At 49.5% G+C, this 14,051-nt stretch overlaps 1 protein-coding gene and 1 long non-coding RNA gene across 2 annotated transcripts; both read left to right on the forward strand.

The window, feature by feature from the left end:
• Nucleotides 1-1,218: 1,218 nt before the first annotated feature.
• On the forward strand, nucleotides 1,219-4,763 carry LOC307066286. Its single transcript, XR_013811369.1, has 3 exons — nucleotides 1,219-1,301; nucleotides 3,396-3,463; nucleotides 4,677-4,763. It is a non-coding gene; the product is annotated as an uncharacterized lncRNA (long non-coding RNA).
• Nucleotides 4,764-4,793: 30 nt separating this feature from the next.
• On the forward strand, nucleotides 4,794-6,860 carry ATXN1L (ataxin 1 like; the record flags this gene model as incomplete). Its single annotated transcript, XM_079724392.1, has 1 exon — nucleotides 4,794-6,860. One exon carries the CDS (start codon nucleotides 4,794-4,796, stop codon nucleotides 6,858-6,860), a length of 2,067 nt encoding a protein of 688 aa, XP_079580518.1.
• Nucleotides 6,861-14,051: the final 7,191 nt, after the last annotated feature.

Consider the following 14,051-nt stretch of genomic DNA (forward strand, 5'->3'; position numbering starts at 1 on the left):
AAATACGTGATCTCACACTGTATATATCTGCTTATTTTTTCACTTAAAATGTTTTGAGAGCTCTCCTATCTAGATTTCACCCCCACCCCTTCATTCAGTTCAAGTTCCTCATTTCACAGAAGTGGAAACCCAAGTATAAAGTAGTAAAACAATTTTCCAAAGGCTGGATAGCTAGAGCCCAGCCAGTAGTACTTTCAAAATCAAACAAAAATCAATGATTATTTATTGAACAAAGTTTGCAGAAACTGAAAAGGGAAAAATCTGCTCAGAATCCAATCTCTCCAATAGTTAGTTACTTTTTTCTCAGTTCAGTTTTTGTCTGTATGCAGAACTACTTTTTTACATAGTTGTAATCAAAGCATACATTCAATTGTTCTTTTTTTTTCACTTAGTTTTTTTTTTTTTTCCTTCTATTTTGGCTGAGCTGTGGGGCTTGCAGGGATGTGGAATTTTAGTTCCCTGATCAGGGATTGAACCTGGCACCAACAGTGAAAGCGCCGGGTCCTAACCACTGGACCACCAGGGAATTCCCTTTTTTCATTTAAGTTAATCAGATGTTCATATTACTATAAAGTCAACTAGTTTATTGGCAATGAATGGTGACCTCCTAGTTCATCAAGCCCTCTTCCCTCTAAACTAAGCTGCTTCCCACTGTACTAATCCCCATCCTCTCATTCCTCAAAGACTTTCAAGACACTAGCTTCACTTTCCCCTAGATCCTGGTTCCGGCCCATTCTCATCCCCCTCAGAGCCATTTCTCAACTCTTAAAGAGCTCCATCTCCATCCTGGGTCTCTAGGGGGATCTCATTACCCTCCTGGGCCGGGGTCGCCTCGGAGCTCTCCGAGGTTCCCAAAAGAAGTCTTCACAAAGTCAGGTCCCGAAGTCCAGGAAATGATGGCCACGCCTCAGGGCTGCGTTTGGGAACCCCCAGAATTTACTGGAGTAGACAGATATCAGGGTCTTTTTGGGGTCAGGGCGAGGGGGCCGGGCCCAGTCGTATTTACGTGACCCGGCCCCAGGGAGAGGAGTTCGTTTTCCCACCAGAGGGGGGCGCTGGGGGCGAGGGTCGGACAGCCTGCACAGTCCTCTCCCGGGTACTCCTGGGCGTCGCTCTCCGGCCCGGGGCCGTGACGCAATCTCCCCGCGCCGGGGGCGGTACGCGCTTGACGCCATCTTCGGGCGCCCGTCTGGGGGGGCGTTGGGTGTGGGGCGGCTCCGGGGCCGGGGATGGCAGCGGCCGCCGTTGCGGCGGCTCCGGGACCAGCGGGAGGAGCCCGGGGAGCGCCGTGAGATGGGCCGGTGAGTGTCGCCGGGAGTGGAGGACGCCGAGTCGGCCTCACTGGGGCCAAGCAGGCCCGGACTCAGAGCTCTGGAGGAAGTGGCCCCCCAGAGCCCGTTGCCCCGCGGACCGAGGGAGCGAAAGAGGCCGCGCCTAGACCCCCGATCGCTTCTCACCGGCCCGGCCCAGAGAGAGGCCTCAGGTTCCTGCTCCCCCGCGATTGTGTCCTGGCGGGCCGGGGTGTCCGAGTCCTCGGGGCGGGAAGGGGCCCCCAAACAAGGAAGCAGCGCCTGCGGGGCCTCGCCCTTAGCCCTCTGCTTGAAAGGTCGACCCCCCACTCTCTAAATACAGAGTTTCCAATTTCGGGCCCTACCCCTTTTGGGGCAAGAATTGCGGGATCAAGGGAAGCCATAACCCCTGTCTCTTCTAAGCTCCTGTCTTTCTGGCGGGCGCACCTCTCGCCCTCAGCGAATTCGAGTCTGAGGCTGGGTTCACCCTCTTGATTCCGGGCTGTGCTGCCAGCGCTGGCAGCTCTCCGGAATGGTCCTCCTTTCCCGTTAGCTCGGTTGGGGTCACAAGCTGCGTCTTCTCCTGGAGAAATCCTCATTGAGCCTCTTCAGAGGCCGAAGTTTCAGATTCCGAAATGTGTTTTGCGTTGTGGGAACTTAGTGCACAGGCTTGGCTCTTTGTTATTCCTGCAGACCTTTTGCCTCTTTCAGTCCTTTTATTAGCCTGTGTTTGGCTAACCCCTCTGTGACCTAGAGGCAGGTTTTCTTTAATGCTTTAGTTGTGAGAAGCAAGTATCATTCTGAAATTGAAGTTGTGACCCTATTTTCTGTTGGGAATGAGAGAGAAATCTAACTGCTTTTCAGTCAGTGGAACTGCTGGCAAAGAAGGGATGCAAGACTTGTGCCCACTGTGTAAACTTGTGTTTTTGGAACCAAGAATTTGTCTTTCCACCTTGTTTTCCTATCTTGTCACTTTTTTCTTTTTGTACATCTGCACCTTGCTGATCTTAAGAGGGAAGTGTCGGGGCTTCCCTGGTGGTGCAGTGGTTGAGAGTCCACCTGCCGATGCAGGGGACACGGGTTCGTGCCCCGGTCCGGGAAGATCCCACATGCCGCGGAGCGGCTGGGCCCGTGAGCCATGGCCGCTGAGCCTGCGCGTCCGGAGCCTGTGCTCCGCAACGGGAGAGGCCACAACAGTGAGAGGCCCGCGTACCGCAAAAAAATAAAAATAAAAATAAAATAAGAGAGAAGTGTCTTCAGTTTGGTTTGAGGCGTGCAGTGTTCTTTAGGACTTGGACAGCACAGTGGGTAGTAGTTTCTCTGAGTACTGGTCAGTAATACTTTCTCTGTTTTTAGAGATTAAGGCTCTGTTCTTCAGTGCTTAACGTTTCTGGCATGTGTAGATTCAGATACTGACAGTTTAGCATGAGTTTTGTTTCCCACTGGTAGGCTACATGAGGACGAAGGGAATGTTTTCAGTTTCTGTTACACCCGATTCAGCATGTGGTACAAAGTTGTCACTTAGAAAATTTTACACACACACACAAACACACACACACACAGGAGCCTGTTTTTTTACCCTGGAAATCTGCTAATAAGGCTTCCCTTTGAGTGACTCCCCCTTGACCTCTTTTTCTGCCCCAGAAACATAAATAATTGTTCTTTTTCCTCTAGTGCCTCTTATCTCATTTAAATAACCTCCACATATGTGTTTTCATCAGCCCTGAATAAAAGTGAAATATGTGAGGCTGATTTTTCCTGCTTCCCTTTGTTCACATGGGGACAATGTTGAGTCTTCCACTTTTATTTGTACATTTACCTGAAATTGGGATTGGAAGTAAATTTAACCTTTGGGGAACAGGTACAGGTAGAGAACGAAGAATATGATGTTAAGGAAAACAATGAAGCTTGACACATGGAAATTTTTTTCCAGAGATGTCATCCTACAAATTAGAATTGAATGTGCTGTTACCTCGGGAGAAGAGTAGGAGGCAGGGGCTCCTGGACTTTAATGTCTTTGTGGTTTTGGAATTACCTTTCTTGATGATCCTGGGGAGGATCAGAGGCTAGGTTCCTGCTTACTCTATTCCTATTTCTGTCTCCTAGGCTCCCAAGCCAGTGGGGAGGACACTGCTTCTTATTACAGCTGCTCAGAAGCACCACTGGGAGCTCAGGTAATACAGGCGCTTTGGATACCTTGTTGTGGAAAAACATCTGGAATTCAGCAGTGGAAAAACAGAACAGAGTGTAATATCATAGAAATCTCATTTCAGATCCAAAGAACCGAAGCCTGATAGGAAGAAATAGGTGACAAATTTCGTATGTGTTGAAATGTTAGACCAAAAAGATACTTTATGAAAATGGACAAAAGCATGTGTGAAAGGTGATAGAGAAAGGGGAGAGAGAACTTTCTTATGAATCATATAGACCTGAGATAGCAATAAACAGGCATGTTTGGAGGAATAGAACCATAATTTTAAGAAGTGGTGCCTAGAGCAGACCTACGATGGAAAAGGAGCCATTGGCAAAAGAAAAAAGAAAGGGAATGCATGAAGAAGGTAAATTGAAGGTGGTCAATGGGAAGAAAAGAAGTCTTGCCAAACTAGGGAACACAAAGTCTATGTGAGGTCAGAAGAGTTTTGTTGCCCTTTGGAGAGGAGAAATAAATAAACTGTAGAAAACACCAGTACAATCACCCTCCCCGTAGGGCCCAAGTTTGAATGTAGTATTTCATGGGGTGAAGAAGATACTTTCATAACATGTTTAGGGAACAACGTTTTAAAAAAAAAACCAAGATGTGCAGACCTCAGGACCTATTGACTGACCCCTGGGTCCTTGGGGTAGTGGCGATATGAGGCAAAGGAGGATGAGAGTTCAGGCAGGCCCGGGGTGAGGAGATGGGGCTAGGTGAGATAATAACCCAAATTAGGCCGGGGAAAGGAGGCAAGGATGAGGTCATATGTTCAGGAAAGAAGATAGCACGGTAGTGTTTGGCAAAAGGAGAAACTTAGGAAAAGGAGCCAGCAGCAAAGACCATGTGTTCAAATCCCCCGTAAGGGAAAAGGCTTAGACTAGTCAAGGTCCCCATCAGAGGAACAGCTAATCATGAAGCTGTTGGTTTCCCTGGGGTTGTGGAGCCCACAGGTTATTTATGCATCGTTGGATGCTTGTCCTTGTAGCTCTTTGTGGTTTCCGTGATTGTTTCTTTCGTGTCCTAGTCTGGATGAGCGAGAAGGGTAGCCTCTTCGTCTGCTCCTTTCTCATTCCTCTTTTTTTCCAGCAGTCCCCTTTGTTACATCTTCCTCCGTGGACACAGTTCCTGCTCTTTCCTTTGACTTGGTTTACCCCTAGGTTACTTTTCTTTGCCTCTGATTTGTTCCCTAGCAGATGTGGGCGCCCCAGCCAGCAGCAGAGAGGGGTGCAGGGGAGCCACAAAGAAGCCCCTTCTGATGCCCCAAGGAGCAAGCCGACCCCTTCCAGGCTCCAGGAACACCACAAAGCAATATGAAACCTGTTCATGAGAGGAGTCAGGAATGCCTTCCACCAAAGAAACGAGACCTCCCCGTGACCAGCGAGGATATGGGGAGAACTACCAGCTGCTCAACTAACCACACACCCTCCAGTGATGCCTCTGAATGGTCCCGAGGGGTGGTGGTGGCCGGGCAGAGCCAGGCAGGAGCTAGAGTCAGCCTGGGGGGTGATGGAGCCGAGGCCATCACCGGTCTGACGGTGGACCAGTATGGCATGCTGTATAAGGTGGCTGTGCCACCTGCCACCTTCTCCCCAACTGGCCTCCCGTCTGTGGTGAACATGAGCCCCTTGCCCCCCACATTTAATGTAGCGTCTTCACTGATTCAACATCCAGGAATCCACTATCCCCCAATCCACTATGCTCAGCTCCCGTCCACCTCTCTGCAGTTTATCGGGTCTCCTTATAGCCTTCCCTATGCTGTGCCACCTAATTTCCTACCGAGTCCCCTCCTTTCTCCTTCTGCCAACCTTGCCACCTCTCACCTTCCACACTTTGTGCCATATGCCTCACTCCTGGCAGAAGGAGCCACTCCTCCCCCCCAGGCTTCATCCCCGGCCCGTTCATTCAACAAAGCCCCCTCTGCCACCTCCCCACCTGGGCAGTTGCCACATCACTCGAGTACTCAGCCACTGGACCTCGCTCCAGGCCGGATGCCCATTTATTATCAGATGTCCAGGCTGCCTGCTGGGTACACCATGCATGAAACCCCTCCAGCAGGTGCCAGCCCAGTTCTTACCCCTCAGGAGGGCCAGTCTGCTCTGGAAGCAGCCGCTGCCAATGGACAGAGACAACGAGAGCGAAATTTAGTGAGACGGGAAAGCGAAGCCCTCGACTCCCCCAACAGCAAGGGTGAGGGCCAGGGACTGGTGCCAGTGGTAGAATGTGTGGTGGATGGACAGTTGTTTTCAGGTTCTCAGACTGCGCGGGTAGAGGTGGCAGTGCCAGCACACCGAGGGACCCCAGACACCGACCTCGAGGTCCAGCGGGTGGTTGGTGCTTTAGCTTCTCAGGACTATCGTGTGGCGGCAGCTCAGAGGACGGGTGAGCCCAGCCCCCTCAACCTGTCCCATCATAACCCCGACCATCAGGGTGAGGGGCGAGGGTCAGCCAGGAACGCAGCGGAGACGGCCGAGAAAAATCGGGCCCGAGGGTTCTACCCTCAATCCCATCAGGAGCCCCTGAAACATAGACCTTTACCCAAAGCAATGGTTGTAGCCAACGGCAACCTGGTGCCCACTGGAACTGACCCAGGCCCGCTACCCATGGGCTCGGAGATCCTGGTGGCGTCAAGTTTGGACATGCAGGCCAGAGCCGCCTTCCCAGACAAGGAGTCAACGCCACCCCCCTTTACCTCTTCCCACTTGCCCTCCCATTTCATGAAAGGCGCCATCATCCAGCTGGCTACAGGGGAGCTGAAGCGGGTGGAGGACCTCCAGACCCAGGATTTTGTGCGCAGTGCCGAAGTGAGCGGGGGGCTGAAGATTGACTCTAGCACAGTCGTGGACATTCAGGAGAGCCAGTGGCCTGGATTTGTCATGCTGCATTTCGTGGTGGGTGAGCAGCAGAGCAAAGTGAGCATCGAGGTGCCCCCCGAGCACCCCTTCTTTGTATATGGCCAGGGTTGGTCCTCCTGCAGCCCTGGGCGGACTGCACAGCTCTTCTCTCTGCCCTGCCATCGGCTACAGGTGGGAGATGTCTGCATCTCTATCAGTTTACAGAGCTTGAACAGTCACTCAGTTTCTCAGTCCAGCTGTGCTCCCCCAGGCCAGCTGGCTCCTCCCCGAGAAAGGCCTGAGAGGACAGTCTTGGGACCCCGAGAGCAATGTGACAGTGATGGGAAAAGCCAGCCGTTAGGCGAGGGCTCCCGAATGGTAGAGCCCTTGCAGCCAGAGCCTGGTGCTCAGGCCTGCTGGCCAGCCCCGAGCTTCCAAAGATACGGCATGCAAGGGGAGGAGGCACGGGCTGCGCTGCTCCGTCCCTCTTTCATTCCACAGGAGGTAAAGCTGTCCATTGAAGGGCGTTCCAATGCAGGAAAATGAACCTCTCCCAGACCCGGACTGGGATGCTACCCCAGAGCTGGGCCTCACCGTGAGCAAGCAGAGGATTTGCACATGCCGAGCAGGGGATGGCTCTCTTGGCAGTGAGGTTAGTGGGGAAGAGAAGGCGTGAAGGCAGCCTCCCAAGGCAGGGTCTGTTGCCCATTACCCCCATGGCATCTTTTCAGAACAGCCCCAGAGGGTGCTGTGATGGGGAGCAGCGGGCCCGGGCCAAGGAAGGAAGGGGGTGCACGCAGGATAAGAAACATTCCAAATATCAGGGCCTCCCTGTTCTTTCCTCCTCATCCCTAGCTCCTGCAAGGAGAGAGTCAGGCTTTGGGAGCAGGTGCAGAGGGAGGGAGCAAAGAAAGAGCCAAAAATGATGATCCACAGCTTATAGTAGCAGTTCAGCTATCTGAAGTTTTTTTTTTTTTTTTTTTTTCCTTTCTTTTTTTTGATGGGAGGGCAGGAGGCCCCATGCTTGGAAATAAGAGGGTTCCCACCCAGAACTCTTATTTTGAGAGCTGTGCACTTTAAAGGGTAGTTTCGTTACAGATGTCCAAGGCTGGGTGTGCAGGGGACTCTGCTTCGTCCTCTGCTTCAGCCCTTTCCCATCTCTCCCCATCATTCCTCCCACAAGGCTTCTAGCATTAGGGGAGAGAAGCCGCTCCAGGGTTCAGAGTGAAGTACTGCCTTGGCGGGGACCCAGTCACGGGACTTTGGGAGAAAGACCTGATGGCCAGACTGACCGGGCTCTAGGCAGGGCTTCTGGAAAGGTAGCTGACCTAACAAGGCTCCTCCTACTCAGCATGCCAGACCCACTTTGAAACTGTACTGAATCTCTAGTTGGTAATGGTGACTTTTGAAAGAACCAGTGGACCCTTTTCCCTAGGCCCCTACACCCGGTCCTCTGTCTGTCTATGTTGTGCCTAAGTGCCTGCACTGCTCCCACCCTTCCGCTGACCTAACCTGTCTGCATGGTGTCTTGACCTGGGCCTATTTGTAGCTGCACTGCCTTTCCCCTTCTGCAAAACTGGTTTTGCCCACTCTGACCAAGACCTCTAGTTTTTGGTGTGTAGGGGTCTCTCTGGTTTCCCTTTCAGTTCTATTCTCTATTCTTAAAAACTCAGAATCATGTCCTCTCCTCTTCTGCAGCTGAACCAGTTGGTGGAGAAACGAATGGAACTATGCCCTGGGGTGGGACCAGTACAGCTAGCTGGGCAGTGCCCATCCTTGCGTTTTTACAGAGTCCCTCCCATCTTACTCCACTCCTTCTCCCAGCATTCAGGCTTCTCCAGGCTGTCTCCTCCCATAGCCAGCTCTAAGGTTTTGGGATACTCTTTTTTTTTGTAAATTTTGGCCACACCATGTGGCATGTGGGATCTTAGTTCCCCGACCAGGGACTGAACCTGGGCCCTCAGCAGTGAAAGCGCAGAGTCCTAACCACTGGACCACCAGGGAATTCCCTGGAATAGTCTTGGTAATGTTTCAATACCTGAAAAGTCTCCTAGATTCCATTTCATGGTGGAGTATTCCTCTGCAAAGAGTATTTTCAATCTTAGTTGCATTTGCCCCCTGTGTCTTAAGCTCACTTCTTCTTCACGACTTTGAGCATCACCTCGGACTGTGGGATTCCAGTGGGTGTTGAGAATTAGACTTCCCCCATCAGCTTTCAGGTGGGTGGGTGGGTTTTTTGTTTGTTTTTTCGGGGTCTTTAGACTCTTGAACAACTCAGGGTATTGTCCACTCAGCTCTTTTATGAGGCTTCTCCTGGGGTATGACCCTGGCATTTCCTTTCAAGATGGACTGGCCAAGGCCTAGCCTGTTGTCAGGAGTCCCAAACCTCTGAGGTCTGATCTCTGCTCTGTCAGAGACTTTAGGCAAGTCTTGTGACCTCTCGCTTTTTCACTTCCTCCCCAGCTGCCAAATGGGGATAAATAATCTTACCTACCTCCTGGGGGGAGGGGGAGTTCTGAGAATGGAGTCCTTCTTAGTGTTCAGGTGCTAAAGGTTGTTCTCCTGGGGGAACAAAGTGACTGAGACTGGCTTGTTCGCTGCAAGCCCTACACTCCACTGTTTCATTCCTTGAGAGCAGTTACCTGGTCAGTCAGCTTTTGGAGGCCCGTCCAGAGGAAGCTGCTGACCTGACCACAAGTATGTAAGTCTCCAGTTCACCTCAGAACCAAATACCAACCATGTCTGGTGAACACTCAACCTTGTACACATTTGGGATCATGTCTTTTCCCTTCTCTGTCCCCTTTCTCTCTGAATGCTGCTTTCTCTGGCTTGTTTCCCACAGTTGGGGGCCTGTGGGGCTGAGTCTCGAGGAGTCCTCTCAGAGGACGGCCCTCGGAGAAGGCCTTGTTTCTGGCTGTTCCATGAGCAACTCATTCCTAGTTTCTCATGCACGGGTTTCTCAGAAACATCCTTCCTCATTAGGAAGGCTCATCAACTGAATATAGCGACAGGCACACAGTGGACACTAAAGAAATATCCACCAAGGGTACCAACCGAGCTTCCTCCTTATGGGAACAAACCTATATCTAACCAGATACAGGCCAAGTAGTTTAAATACAAGAAACCCTCACTGCCCAGCCTGGTAACTTCCCCTTAATCCTGGAAAGAGAAAATCTTGTGTACCTTGTCAAGTTGGGCCCTGAACTTTCTGCTGCTGTTCCTCTTCTGTCTCTTGCTGGTGAAGCAGCACCGGCACTTCCTCTAATACTGTGCCATGCATATGTAATATATTAATACATGATTTTGTTGAGCTGCAGAGGTGTCTTTTGTAAAGTATAGTCTCCCAGGGAAAAAGCTCTGTGCTCTAAATCTTGGTCAGAGCTGAGGCGTTCCCCTTACCTTTTCCCTCTGTTTCAGTCTTTTCTTCCAGGCATGAGGAATGAGAGTAACCTATGGTGTGTCCATTCTTCCTTTTAAAGATTTCATAGTCTTACAAGAGACCTAAGAGCAGTCTTGAGACAGCATTTTGGTGGGAAGCTGTCAGCTTTTGGGGGAACGGGCAGTTAAAGAAGGCCAATGTCATTAGTAGGACAGTCCCAGATCTTAGGGGTAGAAAGGAAGATGGCTAACTCTGGCATTAAACAGAGATGCTGGGGCTTCCCTGGTGGCACAGTGGTTGAGAGTCCACCTGCCGATGCAGGGGACACGGGTTCGTGCCCCAGTCCGGGAAGATCCCACATGCCGCGGAGCTGCTGGGCACGTGAGCCATGGCCGCTGAGCCCACGCATCTGGAGCCTGTGCTCCACAACGGGAGAGGCCACAACAGTGAGAGGCCCATGTACCGCAAAAAAAAAACAAAAAACAAAAAACCAATGCCTATACCAGTTGGGGAGTAGGGGAACCAGGTGAAGGATGGTAATACATCCAAGTCTTGGATCATCACTCCTATCAAGATTAGTGTACACAGAGGAGGGGGAGTGGCATGGGGGAAGGGGAGACTGGGAGGTCAGAGCTGAGCACTCGTACCCAAGGGGGAGGGACCCCAGTAGATCTGGACTGACCCTTCTACACTCTTGGTCCCAGTTGGTCATAACACCAAGGGCTTTGGTCTGTGCTGCTTTGCCACTGCTGCTGTCTACTCACTGTCCTGCTTGCTGCCCTTTATAGCTCTCTGTCTTTCTGTGTCTTTGGCCATATAGGTGAAATCCAGGCATCCTGTCCATCCTTACATGTGCAAGGGTTACTTTATAACAAAGTCATCTTGAGTAGGGATAGTATGAAATGCTGCTGGTGGGCTGGTGAATCCAAAGGGATATGGCTTCAGTGCTTGTTGGGAGCCCTTTGGCTCCAAATATCTGACTCTCTTGAGGGAGAGACAAGCAGGTCCTATAAGTGGGTGTTTTCTTTGTATTAACTTCTTTCCTTTATGATATCTTGTGTCCTGTTTTAAAAATTAAATGATGGGGAACCAGATTAGGGCCTGTGTCAGCATCCCAGGGAGGTTCATCTGGCTCCAGTTCAATGGATTCTGGGGTTGGGGGAGCGTTTGAAGTTTGAAATAGACCCTTGGGTGGGGTTTAGTTTTATTTTTACCACTGGGCGCCATAGAAGATGCACAGGGTGGTGGTATGATTTAAACCTGCAACAAGCAGGCATGTTGAAGAGTTGAGTGATCACACTGGAGATAAAGGGTGGACGTGGGTTCACTGGGCAAGGGCTTGGGTCCATTGGAGTAAAGATAACCAGATTGGTTGAATTGGCCATGGGAGATTAAGTCACAGTCTTAAAAGCAAAGCAAATAGGGCAGAGGCCAAGTTTTAGGGAGACTTCTTGGCCTCCTAGGGCTAAGTTTACTAAACCACACTGAAGCTACAATACTTTCCAGATGGGAAAAAGTGTACACTACAGTTGAAGAGCTGAATCGTGTTAGGTTGGATGTTGACCAGGAACCTGTTAGCCCTTTGCCGGGAAGCCTTCACCCTCCAGCATCCCTGGGAGAGGGAAGGCCTCCCACATTATGCAATAATAAAATAAGCATCTGGGTCCTTGCAGCTGTCAGTTGCTCTAACTCTAGGATCCATCTTTGGGCCAGAATCCTGGTCTGGGCCTAGGATGACACTGGCCCTTGAGATGCTAGAGTTGACTGCACTCTCTCCTTACCTGCAGACTATGCACAGTGCCTGGGGCGGAAGGAGGAGAGGTGGTGCGGTTTACCCTGCTGAGCCTCCCCAGCAGGAACAGTAGTAATAAATGCACTTTTCACACTAAGGTTTCTTTATTCGTTCTCCTGTTAAGCCTAGATCCTCCCCTGGTAGACTGCAAATTCAAAGTCTGTGTGATCCCCCAAGCCATTCTGCTGCAAATGCCCAGCAGTGAAGATGGCCTCAAACTGGGTTCCTGTCTACAGTGTGTGTGGTGGCAGCCCATGTGCCTTTACCTATTGTCAAACTTTCAAGCATTTATTTCTGTCTTTATGACTGTCATGGGGACTGAGGTTCTTCAGAGAGAGAGAGCGCGCGAGTGTGAGCAAGCTGATGACACAGTGGTTTTACACCCACTCCCCAGACAGGGAGTATGCACATGGTTGTGAGCTGTGAGTGGTTAGTGCATTGCTGATGTTGCTGAAGGCAGGGTTCATCCCTCATTGCGTGACACTCGCATTCAAGAGAAGCTTGTGTCGGGGAAGAGACTCGTGGCAAACTTGAAGTATTAAAAATAAGGCTGTCCCCCTACAACCTTCCTAGTCACACACAGGATCCCTGTAGCCAAAACAGTATATGTTCCAGCTGCAGAGAGCAGACTGCTCTCGGCTTGCACAGCACCTTAGGGGAGGGAAGAATATATGGATAGGGAATGGGGTGGAGAAAGGATGGAAATGTTGTCATCCAGGTGGCTTTAGGGTCCTCAGGAGTAGTAGAGAAGGACGGCACTGGGGAGGTCTGATGGATGGATCTGATTTGTGTAGGAGTTCCCTGTAGATAAATTACTGATCCCCCAACTACTATCCCCAGTATGTAATGGCTAAATTAATATGTAATCAACTGCATTGTATCTAAAGCCTTAGAACTAGTCAGGTGCTCCCCCCACCCGATACCATTTCTTACCCTCTAATCCTACCTGATCTTTAACAAAGCATTAATAATTCTAAGGATAATCTCTATTTTGTTGTGCTTTTTTGTAACTGTTTTAAATAAATCAATTTGTACTGTATATTTGTACTTTTGTGAGATCCTTTTTGCTGTTTTACCATTTTAAGTCTCTGTACTTGGCTACACACAGATTGTATTTTTATTGTTAATGCTCTTCTTATGGATACCTGCATTTAACTTGTGGACTATGTAAACACAATATATATCAATATCTATATATCTATATATCTATCTATATAAACTACTAGCTTTTCCTTTTGGTGTTTGCGCCTTCTTCGTATCCCAGCCTTAGATGGTGGCCATGGGGTAGGGGATAGAAGGCCTATGCGGCAGAGCTTGTCATAGAGAGCAAATGGTGCCCATCTTCATGTGGTGGGCTGGGGGCAGATTGCATGAGCTAGTCCTGAAGCATGGTCTGTGTGTTCTGTTGTGTGTATTTCAGGGACCCAGAAATCTACCTGTAGACTCAGATACTGTTCTAGCACAATTAGTCACAAGGACCTGTAGCTGCCCTCACTGCTGGCCTTTTCTCCAATTCTTTTCTCAGGAATACTGCCAGAAATTTCTGGAATAAGTCAGCTCCTGAACTTAGCTTGCCACTAGTAAGAGGTGAAGCACTCAGATACATGATAGTTACTCATACATTTATTGAGCACTTGCTACATGCCACAGAATAGCCTAGGTGCATTATATATTAACAACCATTTGTTGCTAGTACTATTATTTTCATTTTGTGGGTTGGGAAACCAAGAGGTTTAAGTAACTTACCCAAAGTTACACAGCTATTAATTAGCAGTAAAGAATGTTAAATCCAGGCACCTAATTCCTGAGTTTGCGTTAACTCACAGTTCGTTGTAAAAATTAAATGAGATAATCCACGAAAGTGCTCAGAACAATCTTTGACACATAATGAGTGCTCAACCATTTTGAAACATCCCAAAGTAGGACTTCCATGTGGGGCTCTGTGAGAAAAAGCCATTTGGCTCAATTAAATAGTTTCTTTTAAATGTCCAGTATTTTGTAATAAGCTTATTAATATTTTTGTATTTTTCAAGACAAATATTTCGGCCTGCCTGGTGGGAATTAACCCTGGTTTGGTGGGGGGTCAATTAACACTCTTAAATAGCCTTGAACCTGTGGAGGTCAGAGAGGAGTCCAAGTTTCCTTGTTACGATATTGGAAGAGGTCCAGATTCCTGGCATAGTTATTTTTCTGGCTACAGCTTAACTAGGGCACTTCCTTCTGGACTTCAAGATCTGTAATTATCTAAACTGTATACAACCTTTGGTGCAGGCTAAGGAAAGTTCTGTGCTTGCTGTGTACCATCACAGAAGCTTTTTAGAAATGACCTCAGCTCTTGTCTCCTCCATGGTTTGGCAGCCATACAAACTGCCAGAGTAGTCATTTTGCTCTGGCCTTGACCGCTACGGACTTGAGCTCTCATGGCACCTTAATTCTGGATTTTCCTCAGTGGGTTTTATTATCCTACCTTGGCTCTGAGGAATAAATAAAAAGATGGGTTTTTACCTCTTCTCTCAAACATGAGTTCCTCGGCACTGTGAACCTTAATATTGCAGCTATTTCTATG

This window comes from Hyperoodon ampullatus, assembly GCF_949752795.1.
Source record: "Hyperoodon ampullatus genome assembly, chromosome: 18".
NCBI lineage: Eukaryota > Metazoa > Chordata > Mammalia > Artiodactyla > Ziphiidae > Hyperoodon > Hyperoodon ampullatus.